The sequence below is a fragment of the Amblyomma maculatum genome, chromosome 10 (genome assembly GCF_055883805.1).
Source record: "Amblyomma maculatum isolate TAMU_Amacu chromosome 10, ASM5588380v1, whole genome shotgun sequence".
In the NCBI taxonomy this organism is placed as follows: domain Eukaryota; kingdom Metazoa; phylum Arthropoda; class Arachnida; order Ixodida; family Ixodidae; genus Amblyomma; species Amblyomma maculatum.
In genome coordinates, this window is record NC_139353.1 from 45,540,635 (window position 1) to 45,568,434 (window position 27,800).

Sequence of the window (27,800 nt, forward strand, 5' to 3'; positions counted from 1 at the left end):
TTAACTTTGAAACTCCAAATCCTTATGTCCCTCAAATTGCTCTCAAGTTGCTCTCAAGTTGCACTCAAGTTGCCATTAAGAACACTCTTGCTTACACAGTAAAATTGGCTCTTTGAAAATAAAACTGATGTATTGCGTCATATTGAGCTGTAACGATGCAGCTGCAAAAGTTCTTTGTGTTCCAGTTGTGTTTATGCACAAGTGTAGAGAAGAAAAACGAAGTTAAGGTGTAGAATTGTTTTGTTTAATATAATGCCTGAGCAAAGAAAACTGTAATTCCTGCTTAAATTGGGAATAATGCGAAATTTCATGCAGCTGCTTTTAATGGTGGGGTAGGTGAGCACCGTTTTATTTTTTTTCCTTATTTTTCTCGTAAAAGTGTAAAAGCCTGCCACCATCGATGCAGCTCCAGCATTTTAGAGGGAAATAAGCAAAATCTGAGAAATCTGGACATTTCCATACCACAACCCGCAGTTTGCCATCGTCGTTGCAGCCGTGGCATGCCACTGACTTGCCAAGTCAGAAGTTATGTGGATTTGTAACACTTACAGCAGAGCCAGCTGAAAGGTGCACTGGCACTGCTCTGATTTATTTTTGATTGTTGCACCTTCCTTCCCCGTGACTTTGTGGTTATGCTTGGGCCCTACCCTAGTGTTGACCTGGTGCAGTCCCAGATCAAGATAGCCGAGGGCCATTTGCTGCCGGACATGGGTCTGGTGCAGGAGAACATTGTGCCTAAGGGCTGCGCCATACAATGCCGGGTCACCACGGAGGACCCAGCCAAGAACTTCCAACCAGACACTGGACGAATAGAGGTGCGTGTGTGTGTGTTTATGTGGACTGCATTGCAAAAGAGCTAAAGAAAAAAAAAGCCCCTTCCTTATCCTTAAAAGTAACCCTGTCCTCTGTCAGCTGCGGCCACCTTATATCGGCAAACAGTTCCTAATCTCATTTGCTCACCTGAATTCTTAAATGTCCCTTGCTACGTTTTTCATCTCTTGGAACATGCTTTGTGATACTAAGGTACTGCTGGTTGTTTGGATGCCGCATACTTCCCTCATTATTCTTTCAACTTTCACGCCAGGAAAATTATCTTCTGGGTTGCGGTGAACAATATCTTTCCTTTGTTTCTTCGACAGGTGTTCAGGAGCGGAGAAGGTTTTGGGATCCGGCTGGACAGTGCGTCAGCATTTGCAGGCGCCATCATTTCTCCTTACTACGACTCGCTGCTTGTCAAAGTCATTTCTCATGCCCACGACATGCGGTCTTCAGCAGCCAAGATGAACCGTTGCCTTCGCGAGTTTCGAGTTCGGGGTGTCAAGGTCTGTCTGCTTCGAACCTTCCTCCCCTCCCCCTTTTTTCCCCTCCTCCAAATATCTAAATAAGAGGTTTTTCTTTATTTTTCAATTTTGCATACAACTGTCTTAGAATAAATGCAAGCAATCATCACACAAAAAAAAAATTGTGAATGCATAAGCATGAACTGAATCAACTCTTCTTCAGTACACCAGAAAACTGGGCAAGTTGGTAAACATTTAGCGTGTAATAAACAGCACAGAAGGGCTAGAACGGGGAAACAAACGTGACTGCGTTATGTGATTGTTTGTGTTACAGTACTGGTCCTTTTGGGCTGCTCATTGTGCTAAACTAACTGTTCACTGGTCTGTATATTTAAACTTTCTCTAATCCTGTTTTTTCTACTATATTGAAGAATTTCTGAAACACAATTGACGAGTTTAACCAATGAAAGTTTTGTTTTGCCACAATGGTCGTTCCTCTGAATGGGTTGCTGAGGTGCAAGTGGAGAAGGTTGGGGGTTATCTGCTTATGTGACTGCATTTCTTGCACTGTTAAAGGAAGCATGTAAAGCAATGTGAATGGTACATTTAATTGCAACCTACTGTTGTATCCAAGCTATATCCGTAATTCTTGGGTGGAGGAACATGTCACATTCTGGATGCTCCCTCTGAGCAGCAGCGTGTTACTTCCAACCCATAGTTAACCTTTCTGTGGTGCAAAAGCTCCTCCTCATTTGATTCATTACTGGATTTCCTCATTTACTGTTACATTAAATTTGTTTGCTTGGCCATTCAGTTTACTTCTTTGCAAGAATGCTTGTTCACTCTAATTGATTTGCTCATAATTTATTGATTTCAGTAGCTCCTTTATCTATTCATTTCCCAGTGCAACATTTTGTAATAATGTCGTATTCGTGGCATGATGCCGCATACATACGTAAGGGTAACTAATTAATTTCTTGATTCGTTCAGCCATCTGGTTGTTATGTCTTTATTTGCTCTCGAATTACTCCACTCCTAGGTGCTTTGCAAAGAGCCAACTAGCTTATTGAACACAGAGCAACCTATATATACTGCACTCTTAAATCAGCCCAGTGACCCCAATTGTTTCTTTGGCCATTTCTTTCGTGCAGACAAACATTCCTTTCCTGCTCAACGTATTCCAAAACGAGCAGTTCCTCAGCTCCAATGTCGACACATACTTCATCGACGAACATCCCGAGCTCTTCTACTTCATGCCATCGCAGAATAGGGCCCAGAAGTTGCTCTATTATCTCGGCAATGTCATGGTGAATGGTCCAATGACCCCACTGGCGACCCCACTGAAGCCATCCGACCTCACTCCAATCATACCAGAGATTGGGGCTGGTGAGTGTCAGGAAGACTGGCGACGGGCATCCTGCTTTTCAGCTTCTCGTGTTGGCAGCAGTGCTTCAGGAATAGGTTTCCAGCATTACCAATTGCTTCATGTCAGAAGCATGCTCGGTTTATTTGGAACAAATTAAGGTCAATAATGTGCTAAACCAACAAAGAACAGTGTGTCATACTTAGAAAGAAAGCACGGACAAAACCAGGCTTTTACACAAAGCAGGAGCATGTCTTTAGGCTCTTTCTCTCAAGCTTTGTGATTGTGCATTGCTGGTGCTTGCTAGAACTTGGGGCCATGTGTTGCTATGTTCCCTTTGAGCGTGACTTGCACTGTACGGTGGTGCTCTGAAACTAACTGTGCGTTGTCAGCTATGAGGGATAAACCTCATGCCAAGATAGAAAATATGAAAGTTATACTTGTGAGACAACTTGCGAATGAAGCATCTATGCTCCTCAGCACATATGTTCTCCATGTCAACCCTTTAACGATGTCAGCTGCATGCCAACCCGTTAACGGATAACGGTGTCAACCCGTTATCCGACCTCACTTCAGACATTAGGTCTGCCATTGGCTGGTAGGCTTTTTTTTTTTTTTCTGAATGACATTTGCCACTACGTTCTTAGACTGCGTTCCTACTCTATCGATTATCTCCCTTTTGATGGCAGACGGCACAATCTTCTACTTACGAAGCCGAAAGCTTTATCTTTGGTCTAGCATTGTCACAGAGAGCTTTACCTTTGTCGCACAAAATTGGTGAATAAAGTAACCAGTAACAGCTTTGTGTGGACCACTTTTCAGCAAAACTGTTCAATTATGTGAAACTTGAGTTCAATTGTGCCTGCTGTTTGGTCAGCTGTGGTATTTAAGCGCGCTTTCCTCATATACAGTTTGCCGTACTCTCCGTATGATGGACTTGAGTATATGATGCTTAGCAGGTGGTGGTGTCCTGTACGTGTGTCTCTATGTGCTTTTTCTGTGCGGGGATGGAAATTTACCTGGGACGGGGAATCCGCCATTTTCACAGAATGTGGCGCCCTCTAGGAGTGGTTGAAAATTCGTCTGCTACTGGTTGAAAATGTCCTTGGCACCAGTGAAATGACGATGTGTGTTCTTGACAGCTATCGCCATCTATAGCATACGCCTGTCACAAATATTAACTACACATGGCCTCCGAGATCAGCTACGGCTGCGCTGATCATGGAGGCCAAGAACTGCTCATGCGCAGCTGGGGTTGGTGGTTTGTTTTCAACCAGGAGAGAGGCGCGCATGCGCAGAGCGGCCTTGTGAAAAAGGCCGATTGTGCTTGCCTTTGTCGCGTTGTCTGTTTGTCGCCATCCTAACCGTTGTCCATTTTTCTTTCCTTTGCCTCCTTTGGAAGGGCCCGGCAAAGAGAATTACAAACCTGGTAAACCCAGCGTTTTTTTACCTTTCTCTTACTACAACACCGATTACGATTTGTAACCTCCCAAACTCTGCATGCACTGTTTGTCTCGTAAATTCATGATGCCGCACTTGCGTTTTTCCTTTCTCTGAATGTCTGCTTTGGTCCTTTTTGCTGTTGTGCTTGTTCCCAGCTTCACTTATTTTTGGTGTGATAACATTTTACTGGTTGCGAAGTTTTTAGAAGGCACTTGAAAACTGGACTGCGTCAAAAACGTGTGGCATGATTTAAGCAGCCATTTCTCCTTTTCTTTTATCTTTTCCTGAAAGACACAAGCAGCTGGAACTGCCAGAATCCCTTTGCCCCTGCACACATAATCAAAGCACAGCCTATCATCTCAGCTTTGTTGTTATTATTAATATTATTATTATTATTATTATTATTATTATTATTATTATTATTATTATTATTATTATTATTATTAATTTTTACTTTGCTTACTCCGCTGCTTGTTTCCGCTCAAGGTTCCCAACCACCACCGGGTCTGCGTGACATACTGCTCAAAGAAGGGCCGGAAGCGTTTGCTAAGAAAGTGCGCCAGCACGATGGCTTGCTGTTGATGGACACGACGTTCCGTGACGCCCACCAGTCGCTGTTGGCGACGCGCGTGCGGACCATCGACCTGCTCAACATCAGCCCCTTTGTGGCGCACAGCTTCAACAAGCTCTACAGTTTGGAGAACTGGGGCGGTGAGTACTGTTTAGCCTGCAGCGCATATTTTGTTAGTTGAACGTAACTAAGGTGCTCAAAGTTTGTAAAGTGGCGTCACTGATTACGGGAAATTTGCCTCTTTGAACATGTTGAATGCTGCTGCTAAGCGCTTGCCGTATTTTCCCGATTCTAAGCACACCCCCTAACTTCGCAAAAAAAATTTCGTATAAGAATTGCTTGCATGTGAATCTAAGGGCCCTCTTTTTTGTTAGGAAAACCACGTAGACAGGAAGCACGTAGAATCGAGTAATTACGGTAGTTACCGAACAATACTGCTCAGTTGTCTGCTTAATAAGGCAAAATCTTTGCGATGTTTTGATGTGCTTCGTGAACAGCTTGATGTACGAAACGGTTTTGACTTTCGAGCCTCTTAATAATATTATCATAAGAGGGAGAAAATTTTATTCATTACCTGTGTTCAGTTCAGATAGATTTATTTCACCTATTGGGGACTGAATTCAAGTAATTTGGACTGATGCTCTGAAATTGGTGTCCGGAATTCCACAAAGATATATATTTTAACTAAAATTGCCCTTTAGAAAGCTGGTAGGCACATTGGAGGGTGGAACTGCAAGGTATGGTTTTTTGCCACCGGGAGATTCACAGCCTGCCTGCCAAGGAACACAGAAAAAGATTCGCTGCCCTTTTTAAGCATGCACTATATCTAACTCTTGTGATTAAGGGCATCTCTTGAGTTTTGGCGCATGCATTGCTGCAGGAGCGACATTCGATGTGGCCATGCGTTTTCTGCACGAGTGCCCCTGGGAGCGGCTGGAGCAGATGCGGGCCCAGATCCCAAACATCCCTTTCCAGATGCTACTCAGGGGTGCCAACGCTGTCGGCTACACATCCTACCCTGACAATGTCGTCTATGAGTGAGTGACGAAGGGGGGGTGCAATGACTCTGCAATTGCAAGCAGCAAAAAGTGATCACTATTAGCCCCATGCTGCTCCTGTTTAGACATGAGGCAGTGCAAAGCTAGGACACAAATACACAATCTTCTTTTTTTTTTTTTTTGATAATGCACGTCCATTTCTGAACATATGTACTCTTCTGATCACATTTGTGACGTGAAGCCATGTGCAAGAATCTTTTCAGAGCTTAGGGCCGTCTTGTTATTTTAATGCGAAAATGCTAAAAACATCTGCTGTCTGCATTGCGAGCGAACGGCCATACGTTGTGTCATTTCATGAGGCTACATGACATGGCCAAGTTGGCAGGTCATGACCCCTAGGCAAAAGAAATCACAAGCATTGGCAGGTGCATACCTTTGGCAGGTGGTAGCTGGCAGGTGAATTGGAAGGGTGACGGGGAAGACAAACCCAGGATATTTGGACACGGTACTCTTAGGCAGCGCAGGCATGTTCATACTGCTTGGTGAGTGGGACTCTGCATCTGTGTTGATTGGTCTCTCACGTAATGTGGTAGCTTATGACTGTATGCTAAGAGCATGCGCGAGATAATAGTCACAAATTAAGTGATTAGTGATCAAACGAGTAGCAAAGAGCATGCATGTGAACGAGGAGTTGCAAAAGGAACTACAGATAGGCACCATTAAATGCTGTCATGTCATACCCTTGAAGATGAAGCTTAAATTTTCCTCCAAATCTTCTTTTTTTGTTTGGAGCAGAATTTGGAGCACAATCTGAGCTGATTAGAGAGCGAGTGCCCAAGTACATGTGAGAGCTCTGTTGAGGCTGATTTATTTGAGGAGGTGGAATAGCGTTACGCCACTCTGGTTGGTCTTTTAGATCCTCCGTCTCGCGCTACATTTTTTTTTTTTAATGTTAAGGATAGCTGCGATGTCGGAAGAGCCTCGCTAGTCTTGTTTGGCACACATGGAATCGATCACATTTGTACTGCTCAAGCTTGTATAATAAGAAATGAGAACAGGCCGAAGCAAGAATGCCTATGCTTGTGATGGAAAGGTTGGCCCGAAAATGCCTCACAAGTGGCACAGAAGTAAAATCTCGTTACGAGAGACATGGTTACAAGAGACACTCGGTTATAAGAGACACTTGTTTGGTTGGTTTTCCTATGTTTGCCATGTTAAAAACATTGCATACAAGAAACATGGTTACAAGAGACACTTTGTTACTAAGGGCAACTTTTGCAGGTCCCTAAAGTAATTTCGTCACTATATATAAGAGACACAATTAACCCAGGTGCACTCATGCAACGCAGCTGACTCATACCAACTCGTATGTGTGGCAGTTTAGATTTTCTTAACTAAATTTTGTTCCATATTAGTGTCTTGTTTTGTTACAATATGTCGGGAACCAAGAAGGAGTGCCTCCTCTTGACTGGTAGGTCAAAATGTCCCTGTTGTTTCAGTAACACAGGAATTTGATGACAGTGACTGAAACAATAAGGACATTTTTACTTCCCAGTCAAAAGGAGGCACTCCTTCTTGGTTCCTGACATATTGCAACAAAACAAGACACTGATACGGAGCAGAATTTAGATAAGGGAATCTAAACTGCCACACATACGAGTTGATAGGAATTTTTGGTTACGAGAGACACCTTTTTGGGTTCCCTTGAGTGCCTCTTGTAACGAGGCTTTACTGTATATCATTGATAGGCGTGTGTCTACGTATTCGGTTGGACAGTAAAGCATCCGTTATTGATACGGTCCGACCGTTTGGTATCTGAATTTCTGATGTTTTTGTAAGCTTTAAGTTGGTCTTTATGCAGGAAAATAAATAATAAATAAGTTGGTTTACAAGAAAGGAAAGGTGCAGTATCTCACACTTCTTGGTGGACACCTACACTTACATGGAGGTACAGGGGTAGTCAAAAGTTCCCAGGCCACAGGGTCTGTTTCTGAGCGGTATAGTCAGGCCGTTACGACGACCCCAAATATCAAAATATCTGTGAAGGGTAGAAGAAACGTTATTCTAACCTCCTCAATAACTGATAGCTTTAATTGGATCTCACATGCCAGATTATGCCGGCCAGAAGCAAAACACGCGGCCTGGAAACTTTTGACTACCCCTGTACATTTGTTGTTGGTTTCGAATCCTTATTGCCAACTAGTCTCTAACCCGGCTAGCAGATGGATGCTAAATGGAAAGTGAAATGGTATGACACCACCCCGAATGTTGCACAAAGAACAGTTTCATCGCAGTTTTGATGAGAAATCAAAACTATGTTCATATTATACCCCTCTTCCCCCCCCTCCCCCCACTCCGCACACACACTATCGCTTTTCACTTTTCAATGTGAGTAAGTCACAAGGGAGGTTGTCTTTTTATTGTCTGGGTGACACCTGCATTTCACTCTTCCCAAGCCGCTCGAAGCATATCTGCTTCTGTCAGGCAGTGCTATATGAAGCGCAGTTTCCGGTATGATATCGCTTCGTTTGGTGCGTACTGCTTGAGAACTTCTTGCTAAAGAAAAACATGCACTTCTCTTTTTTTTTTTCAAATCCTCGCAGATTTTGTAAACTGGCAAAAGACTGTGGCATGGACATCTTCCGTGTGTTTGACTCCCTAAACTATCTTCCGAACTTGATCCTTGGAATGGAGGCTGCTGGAAAAGCAGGTGAATAGCAACACTATCTAGCTTGATGCACTTCTTGTCATACTGTCATCTTCTTGTCGGCACCTTGTTTGCGGCTACAGTTTTTCGAAATTTTTTATTTAAGGGTATGCAGTACTAGAACCTCATTGATACGTTTTCAGTTCATAAGGTTTCCCGTTTCATACGTTCAAAATTTTGCAGGCAGTAAAAAATCTCCCATAGATTTACACTATTTCCCGGTTACTACTTTCGAAATTTTGACAAATTGTGGTAGTATAATAAGTTTTGCGATCAACCGGACATGAGCTAACGAGCTTTAGCAACATGAAAAATTGATCAGCGGCGCTCACCCAACACAATGGCTTTCTTGCAGTACCTAGGTGGAAAAGGGCAAAGCATCAAAGACAACTAGCCAACATACAAGACGCCCGTTCCCACGGAAACATTGCTTCATGAGGAGAAACACTGTGGCTTTTTTGTTGTGCTAGGGGCATAGGCATGAACCATTTGGTAACTACAACTATTAGCTTTCATACGAGCAGGCCAGATCTTCATGAGGAGAAACACTGTGGCTTTTTTGTTGTGCTAGGGGCATAGGCATGAACCATTTGGTAACTACAACTATTAGCTTTCATACGAGCAGGCCAGATCTGGGTGACGCAGCGTGAGCCAAAACGCGATGGATTCTCTGCATGTCGCTGGTATAGAGGGGCTTAGCATTCAGAATCGACCAAGGAAGTAGTCTTCAAGATGACTGGAAACATTTTTGCTGATTACACTTGTACTTGTCAAGCGCAATGTCAGATATTACAGTAAAAGCTCGTTAATTCGAACTTCACAGGACCGGGAAAAAAGTTCGAATTATCCGATGTTCGAATTGTCGAATGGCCTCGAAAAAACTCACCAAAACCGTTTGTACTACGGTAAATGTACCGTATTTAGTCGCGTAATGAACTCGCTCGCATAATGAACCCACCCAGCCCCGATTTGTGCCTACGAATCTGAAAAAAAAAAAAATAATAACGGCGTCAGTCATTAGCTCTTTCGTCTGTTTCGCGCCTTCACGGTCCACAACACATTCCTTGGCAGTGCGCCAAGATGCTGCGCGGCGATAGCGGTGTGTTTATATTTGGACTTTAGCTCGGGCAGGGGGGAGGAAAGCGAACTTGGCAAAGTGCCAGCGCTTATCCGGTTGTGCAAGCCTCCTTTTACAGTATGTTCGCTTTATCATGCTATGAGCGACTTGGGCGGACAGCGCCGTCTACTGCCACTCCAATCGCCAAAGCGAACAGTGCTAAAAGCCGGCGTCATGATCGCGGCTGACTCGCGTGCTTCCGTTGACGACTGATGGGTGGAAGGATGAATGGCTATCGCAAAAAAAAAAAAAAAAAAGTTTAACCCATTTAGCCTTTTATGGGCATTGGCTGGGACCGCGCCGACAGTACTTATCCCTATTTCCAAATCAACAGGGTTGGAGTTAACGAGTATTTAGTCGCGAGCTACGGAGGTTGCGCAGAAAAGAGAGCAGGCAGCCGCCGCCGCGCGGCCATGCACTGACCTTGCCGCGGCCGCGTCCCCTCCCTTCAACGCCGCCGGCCGCCACGCCGGTCATGGCGCCATTTAAGTTTTACCCACTCTTCCATGGTTTTACCTGGTTCCTTATTCTGTCCCCTTTTTGGACGTGCGCAGCCTCTAATTATGCCTACCGATCGCGGAGGTGTTTTTTTTTTTTTTTTTGCCGCGTGATGTGCGCCAAGCCGCCCAGACGCGGCGGCGCATAGTTCGAATTATCCGTAGCGAAACCGACTCGCGTTTGAATTAACGGGTTTTTTTATACACAGATCTCTATGGAGCTTGGCCGGACCAAGTAGTGTAGTTCGAATTATCCGAAAATTCGAATTATCGAGGTTCGAATTAACGAGCTTTCACTGTAATATGTTCGAACTGTCGGTCGGATTACAATGGAATCCTGGCACCAGCATAATCTTAGTTCTGCACAAGTATTCGTGGCTTTAGTATATTAATAAGTGGCTTTCAGTTTAGCAACAAGCTTTCTATCTGGTGAAGTAGCGCATTTAAGGTGCTAGCTGTTATTCTTTGTACTGCAGTACAGAGTGTGTGGCCTTAAAAATTTTCAGGCGCTGTCGTAGAAGCAGCCATTTCGTACACTGGCGACGTCTCCAATCCGGAGCGAACAAAATACAACCTGGACTACTATCTGAAGTTGTCTGACGAGCTGGTCAAGGCTGGCACCCACGTCCTCTGTGTGAAGGTATTCACTCTTTTCTCTGAGCACTCTTCTTTGATGTGCTTTACGTCGTCAGCATGCTATGACCACAAAACCAACGTTTAAAAAGCGAAAAGAGCACGTCATATGTATCGGCAAAATTATTTGAAGTTCGTGTATGACCTCTCCTACTAGGGCAAGGTGGTCAGAAAATAAATGTAAATTAATGACGTGGTCGCATCTTTTTTCTCCAGTGTGCATACCACGAAAAGCCCTCTTTCACTGGTCTAATACTAGTATCATAGGCTTGGCTTCCGCTTCTTTTTGGAATTACTGTTGTGCTGGAAGAAATTAGTCTGAGCTTAGTTCTACTTTGTGAATTTCCTGTCATAAATAAAATAAAGACATTGGTTGCTGTCAACTGTATTGATGCCTTTGAAAATTTTATGAGAGTCGTCCTGATGCCAGTGCTTTTACTCAACGTCTTTTCTACATTGAAGATGGTGACAGTATGAATTAGAAGAGAACTTACTCTATCTTGATTATAGGATATGGCTGGCCTGCTGAAGCCACAGGCAGCACGCATCCTCATCAAAGCGCTGAGGGACCGGCATCCGGACGTGCCCATCCACATCCATACTCACGACACAGCCGGCGCAGGAGTTGCGTCTATGTTGGCCTGTGCCGAGTCTGGCGCAGATGTCGTCGACGTTGCCGTTGACTCCATGTCCGGCATGACATCACAGCCAAGCATGGGTGCTATTGTGGCTTGTCTGCAGGGCTCCAAGTACAAAACAAGTAAGCTCAACAGCTGTGCCCACGTATCACTCGTTAATGCATTTTATGATATAAACTGAGCAAACTGAAAAAAAACCTAGAGAAAAAATGCTCTATGAGGCAATAATCTTAAATTTTCTCAACAACCTCACATAAAATCAATTTGCATCATAAAACCCCTAATAACTACCTGACAGAAATTGCATACAAATCTCAGAATCTTGCACATTATCATAAATTATGGAAGATATTTTATGGTAATGTGGCACTGTATGAGGTTATATGTGGTTTGTATGAGATTGTGTGAGGTTATTGCTTCATAGAACTTTTGGTTTTTCAGTAGGAAACCATGAGAAAGCATATGTGAGCGTTACTTCTTCAGTGTTTACATTTATTAGAGGAGTAAATTGATCGATTGCAAGGTTGTTTGAGGCAAAAGATTGTTTTGCACAAACAGAAAATAAAAAAAAGCAACCGCCAGAAGGTTGCAGATCTTCAGCCACTGCATGTCATGGGCTGTGTTGAGCCAATATGGCCACAGAAATGGCTGTCTTTATATAGCACTTCATATTTTCACTACATTTAATCTAGCCTTAAGTAAAAGTGTCTTTGTTGCCACCCTTCGACGAAGATGAAAAGCAATGCTTTCATGTACTGTGCATGTCGATGGATAGTAAAGAACTCTAGGGGATCAAAATTGACTGTAGTCCCCCACTACAGTGTCCTCATAGCCTGAGTCGCTTTGGGATATTAAACCCAATAAATTAAACCAAACCTTTCTTCGTGGCAGGTTTCATTGCTAATAGGAACTGGTGGAGCATCATTGTGGCTATTACCAGATACTATTAACATACACACCTAGGCAGTAGGGCTGGCTTGCATTGTCCAACACAAATAAAGCATGGTATGTGACCTCGGGCATTGCAGTGTTAATAAGGGTGCTACCTGTTGCAAGGGAAGTAAAGCATTCACTTTCATTGTTTCTTTCTGTCATTCGAGTTTTTTCATTCTTCCGCATCACACTTGTGTTCAGTGAAATTATAGTGTCATGAGGGAGCCTCGTTTGCAGATAGTGGCCTGTCTCAGGTGAATCACTGTGCTTGACAAGTTATGAAACCCACTGCAGCCTTGCTGTACTAATTAAATAATGGATATCATATAGGGATAGCCATTTCATTTGGAAGCTCCGGTATAAAAGGCCCATGAATTTGATGTCATGTCATTTTCCAAAAAAAAAGTTTCCTACTAACAGGATATAACAAGCTTCCAGTGATCCTCACTGGCTTTTTTGCACTGACAATCTCAACTTGTACCACAGCACTTCTGTGAACTGAAACTGCTGCACCCGTAACCAGCGCTCCAAAGGTTTGGAAAACATGTTCTGCTAAAGTGGGGTCTTTATGGAGTGTATGTAGGGACAGTGTGTCAGATTTAGCATTTTGCTGGCATTCCCTTCAGTGAAAATTAGGCTCGCAGCATGATAAGCAATCTTCCTAAGTACTTTCTTCTGGGCGAGTTGGTTCATGTTAGCAAAGGGAATAAACTTGCGCAATAGGTAGAAGAAGAAAGAGACGTGGCGACAGGACGAAGCGCAAACTTCCAACTGGTTTTATTAGAGAAACTGTACCTACATATATATCTAAGTGAAATCGGATATCAAAGCGATAAACATAACCAGCAAAAGACCCATTGCCAAGCAGTGCAAAAACCGCTTATATCTCAGCTTATCACCGAGACCAAAGGTTGCTTGCTGCACCAAGAAGGCCGAATGATGAAGGCAAGGTTAAACCCGCAAATGCAAAGACAGACAGACACATGCAAAACTGCACGCGCACAAACAGCCAACACACACACACATATAGACAAGCATACATAATAACATATTCCTATGGCATAGCCAAGTCACATCTAAAAACAAAGTAAAACGTGCAGTTTCAAACTAAAAGCGATAAAACAGCCAAAAGGCTAAAAAGAACCTCTGTGAATAAAAACAAATTTTCTAGGCAAAAGCCACGTCAATCATAAAAAAATCAACAACAAACAAATATAAGTGTTACAGCAAGTGACACTGCAGATCACACGTCCTTCTAAAAAGGCTAGCTCTTTAGCTAGGAGTGTTAAAGAAGTTGAACTAATACTTTTTTCACCACATTTTGTAGTTAGTAAGGCCTCACAATGATCTCCCTCTGCACTTTGGTTTTGCCACATGCGAGAATAATGGTGCCCTCATACACAGGTTTGCATCTATGACAGACAGTATGGTCATACAGGTTGCCACTTTTGTAGCTTTCCGCATTCCTCTTATGTTCAATGATTCGGTCATTGACGCATCTGCCTGTCTGTCCAGTGTAAGTGCAGCCACAAGTGAGAGACAGGCTGTACACAATATTGGTGGAGCATTCGATGAACCTAATACTACCATGCTTCTTTTCACATTGCTCATGTTTCTTGTCCAGAACGGTACAGACTCTTGACAGCTTAGTAGGCGCGGAAAAGAGCACAGTTACGTCATTCCGGTTGCCAATCTTCTTCAGGTTATGCAAAATTTTGTGCAGATAAGGGATGACTTGAACCTGCTGTCTTGGCTGAGGCACAGTCGAGGCTTTCTTACTGCCGTTCCTTTTTGCTTTTTGCAGTATTGATTATGTTGGCAGGATACCCTGCTTTTTTAAGACGATTAATCTGGATTGTGACGCTGCTTTTCAATTTGTGTAAAAAGCTTCTGATAAGTGCGGCTTGAAGAAGCCCAGCTATAATTCCATGTTTGATTAGCTGAGTGGGCGCTTTCACAGGCCAATACCAGCCTTTTCTTGCTTCGTGGATTATATTTGAAGCAAGGGCCGCATCTGGATTCACTGAAGGTAATTATTAAATTGAGGAACTGGATCTCCTGACCCTGTGGGATTTCCCAGGTAAACTTGAGATCTTTTGCTTTGGCGGTGAACAACCCTATATTTCTGGCCACAAGGGCATCCAAGTCGTATCCAAGCATCGCTTGAAGTATGAAAAGGTAGTCATCCACATAACTCAGGACTTTCAGAACACCCATGCCTGTCATGAAGTCAGACATTCGTTGGTCCACGGCAGACAAGTAGATATCACAAAGTACCGGCGTCACAGAGGATTCTATGCATATCCCTTCCTTTTGGACAAAGAATTTCTCATTGAAGAATATTGCAGTGGAATTGAGATAAAATTCAAACCCTGTTCACATCCATTTTCAAAGGTGATCTGTATACACAGTCTCCACAGGACGCAAGTACATGTTATGTGGTGAAGCGTTGCGGCCTGCATGCTGATCAGCTGAGCAGTCAGGCCGACCAAAAAGGGGGACTAGCAATGAAAATTTCGATGCATGTTATCTTTTACAACCAATAATTATGGTATCTACACTCAGAAAAGCGGAATTCAACATTTCTAGCCTATCTCGCCTTTTTCTTTGCGACATTGTTTCTCCAAGGCCTGTCTCCTAAGCCTCCTAAGCCTCCTAAGTCTCCTAAGCCTCCCGAGTTGTTTGGTTGGTATCTGCGTGTTCGGTCCTGTGATAGACCCTCAGTATGCTTGTTGAAGGCCCCCGTAATGCGCATCGATGGTACATCGAAGGCACTCAACTAGATTATCCCCAGTATGCATATGCCGCAGAAGCCTATTGGCATGCCAAGTCTTAATAGTACCACAGGAAACAACAGCTATAACAAGCAAATATTAGGGCCCTTATAACTATGTTCAGCTGTATGATGTTACCTCCATGTGAAAATTAGAGCCAACACTGGACAATAGCATAGGTGGGGAAGGTCTTTTCTTTTGCCATTATTCGTTGGCATTGTCACACCTGGTATATATTTGGCAGTTATGAGAGCAAAATGTTTATTGAGTAAATGTCTTCCTCTGTTTGTTGCATGCAAGACTTCAATATTTGCATATATTTCTGACCTGAAGGGCTTTCCCTGCAATCCGTGAGCCAGTACTCAGCGTACTGGGAGCAGGCGCGGACCTTGTACGCCCCATTCGAGTGCGCCGTGACCATGAAGAGTGGCAACGCTGACGTGTACGAGAATGAAATTCCCGGTGGCCAGTACACGAACCTGCAGTTCCAGGCATTCAGCCTGGGGCTCGGGGAGCACTTCGAGAGCATAAAGAAGGCCTACCGAGATGCTAACCTCCTACTTGGCGACATCATCAAGGTAATCCAGCGAGTGCAATAGTTTGGGTGTATGCTGGCATTTTTGGCGTCCAGCTGCTGAAACCTAGCCGCCATGGATGCATTGTTGCAGGAGAAAGTTGCAAAGTTGGCTGTGGGCTGTGCGATGTCAGGGCATTTTGGAGAGAGCCTGAGTTTATCTGAATTGATCCAGGCCCTTCCCACCTCCCTCGCTATGTGGCATCTCTCATAATCCATGCTTATATATGGGACCCCACATACCACATTATTCTGGGAAACATTAGTGATACACAATATACTTTCTCTGATGACTTTATAATTCAAAGGATACTGAAAAGTGCTGAGTAAGCCAGACACGTCGTCATCATGGGGGTTGGATTAGCCTCAGAAATTTGGTAGTGTAGCGTAGAGAAAAGTAGAGCACATAAATAGTACAATTGAAAAGGATATTCATGCACTGTACTCTGTCTCACATGTAGGTTGCGATTTTTAGCGACACTTCCACACTTTGTCAAAATGGCGCTTTCGTACAGACTCTGTCGCATTTTTCAGTGTAAAGGTTCTCGTTTTGCCCCGACTTGACCGTCTTGAATGGTTAGTCAAACAGTTAACCACATAAATAGAAATTCCGGAGGTGGTAGAGAATGACCAGCTAAGCAATTCCCATTTCTCCACCTGAAATATGGAATAGCAGTCGCGGTGCTCGCTTTCTGTGTGTTTTTGTGTACACATATGCAAGGGAAGGGACAGCGTTCGTCTCAAGAGCTTTGCCTCGTTTCCATAACAGGTGACGCCATCTTCGAAAGTGGTCGGTGACCTGGCCCAATTCATGGTTCAGAATAATCTGACAAGCCAGGATGTGCTTGACCGTGCTGAGGAACTCAGCTTCCCCAGTTCAGTTGTGGAGTTCATGCAGGGATATATAGGGGAGCCGTACGGCGGGTTTCCTGAACCCCTGCGCAGTAAGGTAAGTGCCGTTCTGCTGCCATTTTTTATTCATATGCAATTCCAATCTAGTAATAGTAATAAGTGACTGCACGCTTACGCGTGGTCACTTCTGGTGATACTCTTTATGAGGTTCAGCATTTAATATGGCACCTCATAGCAGTAGTAGTAGAGGTAATATGCATGTAGTTATTTTTTGTTTTCTACAACTGCACTGCACCAAATAAAACTACCTGGTATGTTTGATTGACACGAAGAGCCCACATATTTCGCTTCAGTGCTTGCATTCAAGTGCTTCTTGAGACGCGTATCAACCAGGGGTGTGCAAATATTCGATATTTCCAATACGAACCAAAAATGATTGTTATTTGATTCGTATAAAAAAAAAAAAAAACTAGTATTAGAAAATTACCAAATACACAAAAAATTCACCGCAGTTTCCTCGTGCTGCGCGCTCCACCACAATGCTTGAGCGCGTGGACTGTGCAGTGAAGCATCCTCAAAACGTAACGGGGCCATTTTATGAAGAGTGATCTTTCTTTATGGTAAGAAGGCCTTTCCGACACAGTGCACAAAGCAAAGCACTTGAGGAAACTGGGAGAAAACGTTGCCAGACTACTGTGCCCAAGTACCCTGGTTCGATCGCTCCCTGTGCTGTGTGATCAGGTGGTAGAAATTTCTCCGGAGCCCTCCACTATGGCTTTCTTTCTGCTTTCACTCCCACCTGCCTCCCTTCCTTTAAGGACTGGTTCAGGTGTCCACAGAACAAGTGTGATAGATACTGCTCCTTTCCTGTGAACCAAATAATTATTATTATTATTACTTCAATTTCATCTCAGAAACACAGTCATTCTACAGGTGTTCACTCACCACATGAATTTACCATGATGCAAACGGTTCTACCGGATTTTTCAGGGCCATTCAACAATTCGTGCTTGCAGTTAATTTGTGCATTATTTCTAATCACTTGAAGGCCGCATTAGCAAGAGTTTACTTCGTTCTGCAGTGATGTGACAGCTCCACTGGTTTCATGCTGGTCCTTCCGGTACAAAAAACACTGGTACGATATGAAACCCTGTATAAAATTTATACTGGATACTTCAGTAGGGTATACACCTCTGTGCAACTCTAGTTTAATTTTATTTGCAAATGCCATGTGAATTCTGAAATAAGCAATTGATGGACAGCGTTTTTTATTAAACATTTTTTTTTCACTGATCAGATATTCAATATTCAGAGGCATTTTTTTCCCATATTCGTATTCGATTTGTATTTGAAAATTTCAATATGCACACACCCTTTAATAAAAACAGGCTGCAGCAGTAATGATACCTGCGTGTGCTACGGGATGCTAATACACGTTAAAGAGCCCCAGGTGGTCCAAATTACTCCGTAGCCACCCCCCCACTACCGCACTCCTTCCTCTCTTTCTGCTTTCACTCCCACTTTCCTTCCTTCTCTTAGAGTGGTTCAGGTGTTCACAGAAAGAAGTGTGACAGATACTGCACCTTTCCCTTCCTGTGAACCAATTACTGTTATTCATTATTATTATTATTATTATTATTAGTAGTAGTAGTAGTAGTAGTAGTAGTAGTAGTAGTAGTAATAGTAGTAGTAGTAGTAGTAGTATTTATTTTTTTACAAGGCTTTTATAGAAGCATTTATGGATTACTGAAAGTGTTCTGTTTGACTGTGTCAAGGGAAACTTGAAATGCTCCAGCCAATATTTTGAACTGTGCAGCCAAGGTGAAATAAACATATAAAAAACAATTTCCACAACACAAAGAGGGCTCTTGCATGCCCCTCTCCAACCTGTCACCTGTGTTGCAACTGGCAGATCTAACCTGTCACCTATCTTGCAACTGACAGATCCAACCTGTCACCTATCTTGTATCTGACAGATCCTAAAGGACATGACCCGTATCACTGGCCGGCCGGGCCAGAGCTTGCCCCCGCTCGACCTGGTCACACTGAAGAAGAAGCTGGTCGAAAAGTTTGGCCCCAGGGTTCGTGACACGGACGTCATGAGTGCCGCCATGTACCCCAAGGTGTGCGACGACTTCCTCAACTTCCGCCAGACCTTCGGCCCCGTCGACCTTCTGGACACACGCGTGTTCCTCGTGGGCCCTCGTGTTGGGGACAACTTTGAGGTAGGTGCATGCTTCGAATGAGTCCTGGCATGAAATATTGAAGCTGTGCTGGCATTGTAATGTACGATTTGCATACTAGTTAGCAAGCCTTTTTTTTTATTGCCAGAAATTTGTAGAAATTCGCAAGGTGTGTATTCATTCTTCGAGATAATATACAAGTTATTACTTGATAATACACATATTAGTTATTACATAGGTAATATACATATTAGTTACTATGATGTAGATAAGTATACATATTATTACGTACAAGTTTGACAAATAATACATTTGGTGTATTTATTTTGCGGTAAATATGGTCTTTACCATGTAAATTTTGGTGCATCTTACACGAAGCAGTATGTATAATGCCTAAGCCTAGTTTAGCCCATTTTCTGCCAAAGTCGACGAATCGCAGGGGGATTGTGTGATGACCATAACGCGCAAGCCTGTAAATATCCAGGCAAGCTTCTTGGTGTTACTTATAAAGTTGTCCTTAGATGGCACTGCATGTATGTACATTTGTTTTAAAGGTTACTGCTTAGATTTCAAAGTTTCACGCCTGTTTTACTTCGTGCCACTGTATTGCCAAAATGTGATCATGTGGTCCAAGAGAATTCATGCACTGAGGAGAAGCCAGCATCACATCGTTTCACGTTCTGCTGCTCAAACTGACTGATCGTCACCTTTGCTACATTTGTTTTTTTTCAAGTATACATACTTCAGAAAAGAAAAGACTGTTTTGTACCAAGAGCTCATCGATTTTGTGGCAACTTTTCTCAAATTGTTAAAATGGAAGTGCTCACAACGTGTTGCATTTACTACAGGTGGAGACACCCATCCACGTAGCAAATATTTTTATATATATATATAACTCGACAAGATAGTTCTTGGCATAGCCAATGCTTAACTGACAAGCCATATCATTCCCTGCAGTAGTTGTGTCAGTACCTTATAATTTGGTTGCTTGGAAGAACAATATGGAAAACCTGCACGCAACTCTGGAAACCTATGAAGTGGCTTTTAATTTGTTCAAAGATGCTTCTATGTGTCTACAGCTGGGTTTTTTTTTTATTATTTTTAGCACTTTGCAGTGTTGCTAAATTTTGTCTTGGTATCTTTTCTTTTTGTTCATTACTGTTAAGTGCTATCTGTGACAAATTTTTCGCATTGGATTCCGCTGAATCCTGCAAAAACAAACAAAAAGAATCTGTCAAAGCGATGCCGACTGTATAAGGCTTCAAGAAAAGGAAGAGCTGGTTGCAATAGGAGAAATGCGGAGGACCTGTTTGTGTGTGCTACACATAGTGATGAATTGGTTAATATCAGTTAGCAGTGCATTGCAGTTAGTAATGCATTATTGGTTGTACAGAATAGCCTGCAGAGCATTACATTTTTCAGGCTTGCGGCAGTTTTTGTGGCGATTCAAGGTTAGAGCTTATTTAGCAGGTGACTGCATCCATCGCTGCTGATATTGTTCAAGACCTCTTCCTTAAAAGTCATCTTTCACCGGTGTTCTCTACATTTGCAGGTGACGATAGAGAAAGGCAAGACGCTTCACATCAAGACACTGGCTGTGGCTGCTGACTGTACGCCTACTGGCGAACGGGAAGTGTTCTTTGAACTTAACGGCCAGCTGCGGTCTGTGTTTGTCAAAGACAACAGCATGAGTGAGGTGAGTAAAGTAGGCTGACAAAAAGGATATTCACAGGCGGTCTATGATATTCATGTGGCATACAAGTACTCGAGCAAGGTTACTAGTGCGCGCATCCCATTTACTTAAGGTTCTTCTCAATTGCAGAGCCCAAAATACTTTACTTTGGATTGCACTTTTCGCAGGACATCGTAGCACAGCCCAAGGCGGACAAAGATGTCAAGGGTAGTGTGGGGGCCCCCATGCCGGGCACTGTGGTCGACATCAAGGTCAAGGAAGGTCAGGAAATCAAGAAGGGCGACGCGCTGGTCGTGCTTAGTGCCATGAAGATGGAGATGGTGGTGCAAGCGCCCGTCGCTGGTAAGGTCAAGAAGATCTACATCACCAAGGACATGAAGCTACAGGGCGACGACCTTTTGCTGGAGATCGAGGAGGCTGCGTGATTCACTCAGGGTGCTGGGAGCCTGCTCCAAGTGTCCCTCTTTCCAAACCACCATTTTGTTCATCGGTGCCAGCTTGTCCAAACATTGTTTCTGCCGACCGGCAGTGAGGCAAAATGGTTCCTCGGCAAAAGTTACCTAAAGAACAGTTGCATTCTTCCTTTCACTTTCCTTCATGTTCATGTGCGCGTTTTTAAACCTTTCCATTCCCTTTGAGGACATTGTTGTCGGAAAGAGTCAGTGTTTGTTTTGCTTCTAGCCTGGCTCTTGATGCTTTAGCTTAAATAGTTGATGCCCAATGCAGGCACAAACCTGTGTGCTGGCACATATCACAACCAAAGCACACTAGTCTGGAGCAAAGCTTAGTCCGAGGAATGCTAATAACCCTGTGTCAAGACAAAGTAGGATGGTTGTCTGATTTGGCTTGTTATAAAATTACTTTTTTTTTTTTTTTGTTATTATTGCTCACCCATGTGAATAGCAGCAAGCTTGGGGAGTCGCTAAATGCATGACAAATGTAAGAGCAGACGTTCTAGATTTGTGCAAGATCCGGTACTGATGAATGCCTCGTCGTCAATCATGGTGCAACGCTGCTTCAACATTTGTGATACATCTGCATACATTATGTATCGCATATGTATGCGGTCACTACAACTTTTCCTACTTGCAGTCTTTGTCACCAGAAAACCATGAAGCTTTAGGCATATCTTTTTATAGTAGGCATTACCTGTGTGTATGTATAGCCTTGATATGCTATCGTGGCAGTGAGTACTCGTGCTTTTGGCAGCATCTAGATTCTTATTTTATCTTTTAGTTCATATGTTTGTGCTGTTCTTTTTTTTAATATATATATATACAATTTTCAAACAGGCACAAAGGTTTTTGTAAGTATCTTGCATTTCCTGCTGTCTGGTAAATTTTGATGATTTGCATTTTTTGTCGAGGACTCCTCTACGACTAGGTGGGTGCAATCAAGCACTCTGAAATCTGTTCTCAGAGGAGACAATTTTAGGAATTTTGTTATTTTATTTGTAATCCTGTGGGCAAGTGATTATGGTTTTGCCCCACAGGGAGTTTTTTATTTGTGTGCATAATCAGTCCTTTGGAGTTTTCTGTGGTTCTCTCACTTTCCCGAGAACTTAGATAAAACTGCCTTAGTCACTGCCCGAGCTGGTAACAGTACTTTTGAGCATGCAACATTTAGAAGAATGCTGCACTGCTCGAATAGTCAGGAGAATGTGTGATAACAACCATGAAGATAAGGTCTTTCAGAAAGAGTCTTCCAAGAAGGTGCATAGCAAGAGATAGTTCTACACGAGTCTATTTTTCATATGTCTTTTTATTTGGTCTGGTCTTTGTTGTTGTTGTGCGATCTTGCTGTACATAATCGCAATAAATAACGTCCCAACATTTTGCATGCTGTGCAATAATTGCAAGAAAAATGTTGAGCACAATTTTCCAGCTGCAACAGATACATTTTTCACTACCACATGCATACCATATTTATTTGAATCTGAGTTATTAATTTTTATAGTTTCTCTACAAGGAAAACAAAATACCAGGAGGTGAGGGGGCAGTAAGTGGAAACATGGTGTAACAGTAGATCGCCGCACTTATTTCATACAACATACCGAAATGAGGTTCCTTTCAACACAGAAACATGCACTAATAAAAGCATTTCAAAAATGTTGAAAAAGTTTGCACAAAATTACTGCAACAAAAGCTATACTATACGTTTCAAACGTAGGCCTCTTTCTTTATAAAGCAGACTAGCGTATTTAGGCTCCAAGCACTCGCACGTTAAATAGTATATAGCATTACACAAAGCACGGAGAAATGCATCGCGACCCGGACATCCTCCTGCGACCAGCGCAGAGACTGGCATTATTTCGACACGCGAAAAAGTCAAAATACACAGCTGTTGCCATTTTGAACAAACACTGCAACTTGCTGCCATGTGTAATTTGTTGCTTCCCTTTTGTGCCATCCATGGAGAGTTGTTGGGATGATTTGTATAAATATGACAGCACTCCACTTTCAGAATTACTCTATACTCCCTTCAAGACGAACTTCAAGGGACCAGAAAACTTATATTCATCTTATCGGAAACATTCCAGAAAAAGACGTGCAAACAGCCTAGCTGTATCCAAACTATGTTCCATAATAACACCTTATTAGGGTCATTATAATTGCAAATAGAGCATTTTTTACACTGCATGAAGTGGGCTAAGATTGAAGGCATTAACTCCGGTATTATTATGGCATTTATTTTGCCATGCTTAATATGCTTAAGCTCTTCTGTAAGGTAACAGACATCAATAAAACTGCATCGAACTGCAAAATCTGCTTTGACACTTTTGACACTGCATTTGACACTGCATTGACACTGCAACACAATGTAGAAAGCTAGCAATGCCGACTTAATTTGCGATGTCTGCATTTAACAAAAATTCAAACTTGTTTATGTATGAAAAAGGGAATGGATGATAATTTTAGCCTGCTTATAAAAAACTAGACATTCAGGAACAAATCCAGACGGCTATGTTAGAATGCGATGAGATGTGCCGTCCTGTCAACAAACCTAATCAGCACTCCCGTTTGCACAAGTCAAGCAAAATATAGCACATGCACAAGGTCAACTTTCATATAAAACTTTAGCTAAAATACTGCTTGACTGAGCCCATGCTCACTCCTGTGATACAAAACAAATGCAGCAGCATATGATGGAATGTTAAAACAGCTCAACATGACACTCGATGCAGCAAACAACTGCAGTTCCTAGAACAGTTCCTAAAATGTATACAGTGCTCGAAGTGAAGTGATGATAGTGAATGAGGCATCAGAGAAAAGAATGAGACAAAGGAGGGATGCGTAGAATGTGAAAGCACTTGAACACACATACATCTCGAACATTCACCATAGCACAGCTCGCTGGACTTTACACCCAACTGTCAAGACTGCCACTGTCACCCCCCTGCCTACTTGAATTCGTAGCAGAAATCGTAATTGGGTGGCTCCCTGGGAATGGGAGGTGGGCTCTCGGGAATGTCAACACCCTCTGTGTCCAGAAGCCTCAGTTTGATCTCCATGCTAAGCAGAGTTTCTAAGTCACTCTTTGTCTCCTTGCTGACCATTTTTTTCCCAAGGAGGGCATTAATGCCATCTGTCCAGTAGTCAAAAATCTTCTCGTTTGACGCAACAAAGTTCAGCGGCTCCTGGTTGGAGTCTGGTATAAGTGAGAAGGCGAGTGAAGCTGTTGACTTTGCCTTGCGGGTGTCCTTCATGTACGGACATTCGCGACCAGTTGCTAGATTCCTTATCTCGATCACGGGCAGCTTGTGCGGCAGTTCTTCAAGACTCGGTGTGGCGTTTTCTTCGCAGTCGCCATAGTGGAAAACCTTTTGGCTCGGCGACAACCGGCAGTACCAGAACTTATCCTTGATCCTGTGACCCTTGGCTGAATATTTTGTGAACAACGTGCCCTCACACAGAAATTGCAACCTCTGCTGCTGAATGAGGTCCATTATGTCGGGCGTCACCTGTTCCCTAAGCTCGATGATGGGACGAGCCTGGCTTTCCCACTCCTCCCGCGTTGACTGTTCTTGCTGCCATAGGTTCATTATCTCTGAGTAGGTCAGCGTAGCGAGCTTGCTGCGGAACTTGTCGAGGCTCATGAGTGGTGGCTCCGTGGCCAAGGCACGGGTGATCTGCTCTTGGACCACGCTGAAGACCTTGACAAAGTCTTCTGTAGTTGCCCTCATTTCTTTCCAGGTCTTGTTCAAGAGCATGATGCCAATGCAAAAGAACTCTTCGAATGGGTGGTCGTGCGTGAAGAACATGGGGTAGTAAGTCTTCCCTTGCTCGGTCGGGGGTTCACCAACCTTGAGAATTTCAGCAAGGAGCCGGGTCAGTCGGATGCTACTCCGGCCAAAAGGACACTCGTGCTCGTCCGCTCGGCACGAGTTCTCAAGGACAAATTTGGTGTAACTTTCAGTGTGGTTCCTGGCAAAGTAGATCATGTTGTCCAGAGCCAACATCCCAGGCGGTTCCCCAAAGTCTTCAATAGGATTAGTGTGGTTTTGAAAGCCCAACTTTTTGTAGTCCTTAGCATAACCGCCACCTTTCCGGCCACTACTTGTAGTGCTGATGCCATCACCTTCAACATCAAAAGCAATGCGCCGAAGCTCCAGAATTCGCTCACGTGCCTCAGCATCATTCGGATCAACGCCAACACGCCGCTCTTCCAATAAGTTGAGCAGAAGTGTCTGGAGAACGTACAGCTGATGAGCCATTTCGGTGCCAACATGCTGTTGTGAACGCTGAAGAACTGCTGTGACAATGACATTGCGGATGTGTCGTGAGGAGAGGGTTGCTGCTAGTGTTTTGCGCTTCGTGATGCTTTCGGCTTTCATGAAGAGTGCGTTGATAAGGGCCACAGCTGACTGCTGGATTTCAGTTAACGGTGATTGCATGTGCATTATAAGGTTTGGAAGCGTAACTTCTTGGTCCACCATGGCATACCGACCAGTGCCGTTTAAAACAAGAGATTCCAATATGGAAAGAGAGGCTTGTAACGTCCGCGCATCTTGAATTGTGTTCATGTTCACCTGCAAGGATAAAACAAGATATTAGACTCCAACAACATTCTTTTTTTTTTCTCTACCTTAATGCTGTTGCAAGCACGGAGTATGTTTTAATCTTTTCCAACTATTTAACACATTTGCGCACTGAAGATTGTAGGTCTTATTCAATTTTACAGCCAACATGGGAGAGTAGCTAACAAAGGTATTTCGTTCCGCAGGAATATCTTAGGACCGAGCACGAAAATGACGAAAGAAAATAACATATTTGCTTTCGTCACGACACCGACAGCACGACAAAAGCAAAAGGCGTTTTCTGTCAACGCAGCATTGCACACCGGCTGGATGACGAGTGCGTGCCTGCGCGGAACAGCGCGCTGGAACAGAGAAGTGACAGACAACAAGAGGCATGCCTGATTGGCGACGCGGCCGACGAACTTGGGCTCCAGGATGTCCCAGAAGACGATTCCGTGATCCATAAGCTCGACGAACGACTGCAGAGTCAGCGCCAAGTGGTCACCCGAGTAAGTGCCCGCCTCAACCATGTTGATGAGTAACTGGTGTCCCTGCTTGTTGATGAACTCCAGCGCGAACGTGTAGTCAGACGAGAGCGTCTGCAGACGCTCCAGGGCTGCCCGCATGTCGTCCGGCTTGTTTGAATGCAGCTTGTCGAGGATGTCTTGCGCCGTTTTAGCTGGGCTGAGCGTGAGTCGCAAAACGTAGCCGTTCTTGATGTCGTTTCGGTTCTTCTCGGTGATGTAAGACTTGGCGTTGTCCGAAAACTGCAGTGAGTACTGTTCCGGCTCGGGCAGCGCCCAGGTACTGCACAGGTCCTGGATGATGGCAGTGAGCGGACGCTGTTGGTCAAACTCGATTAGTTGAGGGACTTGACCATCCATTTCGACGGCGATCTTGACTTTGTGCGCGTCCTTGGAGGGCATGGCGCCAGGCTTTGACAGGCGGGCGCCCTTCATGGCAGGCTTTCGCCGGGTGTTTTAGCGGCCAGTAGCCGCAGGGCGAAAACGTGTGCTCTTGTATGCGCTGTTCGCTGGGCGGATGTCGGCTTGCCGCCGCCGCCGCTCCCACATCAACAGCTCGACTTCGCTGGCGTCAACAGCGGAGGAGGATGAAGAAAAGAATCCACTTTATGGATTGTGTTGACTTAAAATGACAAGAATCAACAAGTAAACGAAACTGAAACAGGTTTTGACATGGAAAGTATTTCTGGTATTAAAATGACCTAATAATTGGTTCACAGGAAAGGAAACGCGCAGTATCTGTCAAACTGGTTTCTGCGGACACCTAACCCGCGCCGTAAGGGAAGGGAGGAAGGTGGGAGAGAAAGAGGAGCCGTAGTGTAGGACGGTAGGACCAGTAGGACTACGGTTATTTCTACCACCTGGGGATCTTCAACGTGCGCCGACATCGCACCACACACGGGCGCCTCTTCGTTTGGAACAGAAAATTATTTAAAATTAAAAACAAAAACAAAGTGGTTTTGCTGCATGCGCAAAGGATCATTACGCGGCACATGTGCTATAGTATACACTAAGAGAGGGGGAAACATTTGTCGCACGTAATTGACGTGATTAACATTTTGTGCTCAGATTCTTCTGATTTGCTGCTGTTTGAAATGCCCCCATTAGGCCAGCAACTGGTCTTGTGCTGCGCTCAACCTGCCCCCTCATCGAACCCGACCTCGGCGGCTGCGTTTCGATGGAGCGAAACGAATAGGCGTCCGTGTGCTGTGCGATGTCAGCGCACGTCGTTAATAAAGATCCCCAGGTGGTCGAAATTACCCCGTAGCCCTCCACTACGACTCCTCTTCCTCCCTTTCCACTTTCACTCCCACCTTCCTCCCTTCCCTTATGGCGCGGTTGAGGTGTCCACAGAAAACGAGTCAGTTACCGCGCCTTTCTCTTCCTATAAATCAATCAATCAACCTGCCCCCTCTGCCAAGCCCCTAAAGCGACACTGGCCCATATCCTACTAGCCTGCCCGGCGTCTCCTCCGGCCGCTCCGTATCGGAGCCACTCTGGACTTGGGAAGATTAGGGACCGCACTACGCTTAAAGGATCAGGCGAAGCAAAAGATCGCAGTTCGCCGGGCTGCCGACTTCACGGACAGACATGAACGTTTGAGTGCGGTGGGGCCGAGCGGGGACCCAGGCGGCCAGGAGGCCCTGAATACCCTTGCGTAAACAAATATGTTTCATCCTCCTCCTAACTTAACCTAACTTTCGATTTTCAATTAGATCAGCGTGGTCTTGCGGGGCGAAACATTTTAGCACATGCAGGTTGCATATGTGTCGTCCGCAGTTCGGCAGCCTAGCAAGAAGCGTCAACTAGATTTGTCGCAAGGAGAGGTGGAACAGTGGGTTTATGTGAAGGAATTGGAAAACAACGAACAATACAGAAATGGTTTAACCAAGCAAATGTTTGTGTTACAAGTGTAGTAAATTCCCAGCAGCTGCTGGGACCAGAAATTAGCTGGGACTGGGCCATCTAAACAGAGATCATTAGGAAACCCATTTGGACATTTT

General features: G+C 44.1%; 2 protein-coding genes across 4 annotated transcripts in view; one reads left to right on the top strand and one right to left on the bottom strand.

The window, feature by feature from the left end:
• PCB (Pyruvate carboxylase) overlaps nt 1–22,093 on the top strand; it is a 39,186-nt gene extending 17,093 nt beyond the window's left edge. For 2 of the 3 annotated variants that reach the window (XM_084582673.1, XM_084582674.1), the window contains exons 9-22: nt 653–815; nt 1,140–1,322; nt 2,432–2,666; nt 4,046–4,072; nt 4,573–4,797; nt 5,538–5,694; nt 8,259–8,365; nt 10,483–10,616; nt 11,120–11,369; nt 15,288–15,532; nt 16,298–16,477; nt 18,357–18,605; nt 20,116–20,259; nt 20,424–22,093. In XM_084582673.1, coding sequence (XP_084438799.1) covers nt 653–815; nt 1,140–1,322; nt 2,432–2,666; nt 4,046–4,072; nt 4,573–4,797; nt 5,538–5,694; nt 8,259–8,365; nt 10,483–10,616; nt 11,120–11,369; nt 15,288–15,532; nt 16,298–16,477; nt 18,357–18,605; nt 20,116–20,259; nt 20,424–20,681 — 2,557 coding nt within the window. In that variant the 3' untranslated portion in view covers nt 20,682–22,093. The remainder of the gene's footprint in view (nt 1–652; nt 816–1,139; nt 1,323–2,431; nt 2,667–4,045; nt 4,073–4,572; nt 4,798–5,537; nt 5,695–8,258; nt 8,366–10,482; nt 10,617–11,119; nt 11,370–15,287; nt 15,533–16,297; nt 16,478–18,356; nt 18,606–20,115; nt 20,260–20,423) is intronic. The other variant, XM_084582675.1, reaches the window with a different exon arrangement.
• Ced-12 (engulfment and cell motility Ced-12) lies at nt 21,987–26,404 on the bottom strand. The gene is made up of 2 exons (XM_084582676.1): nt 25,672–26,404; nt 21,987–25,285 (listed from the first exon to the last, which is right to left on the bottom strand). Exons 1-2 carry the CDS (start codon nt 26,230–26,232, stop codon nt 23,657–23,659), a joined length of 2,190 nt encoding a protein of 729 aa, XP_084438802.1. The 5' UTR covers nt 26,233–26,404; the 3' UTR covers nt 21,987–23,656.
• Between the last annotated feature and the right edge of the window lie 1,396 nt (nt 26,405–27,800).

What these genes read in the sequence shown, in the direction of transcription:
- Ced-12 (XM_084582676.1), bottom strand. Translation starts at nt 26,232, where the DNA reads ATGAAGGGCGCCCGCCTGTCAAAGCCTGGCGCCATGCCCTCCAAGGAC. An exon ending in TCGGCCGCGTCGCCAATCAG is followed by an intron (nt 25,286 to 25,671) that starts GCATGCCTCTTG and finishes TTATCCTTGCAG; the next exon opens with GTGAACATGAACACAATTCA.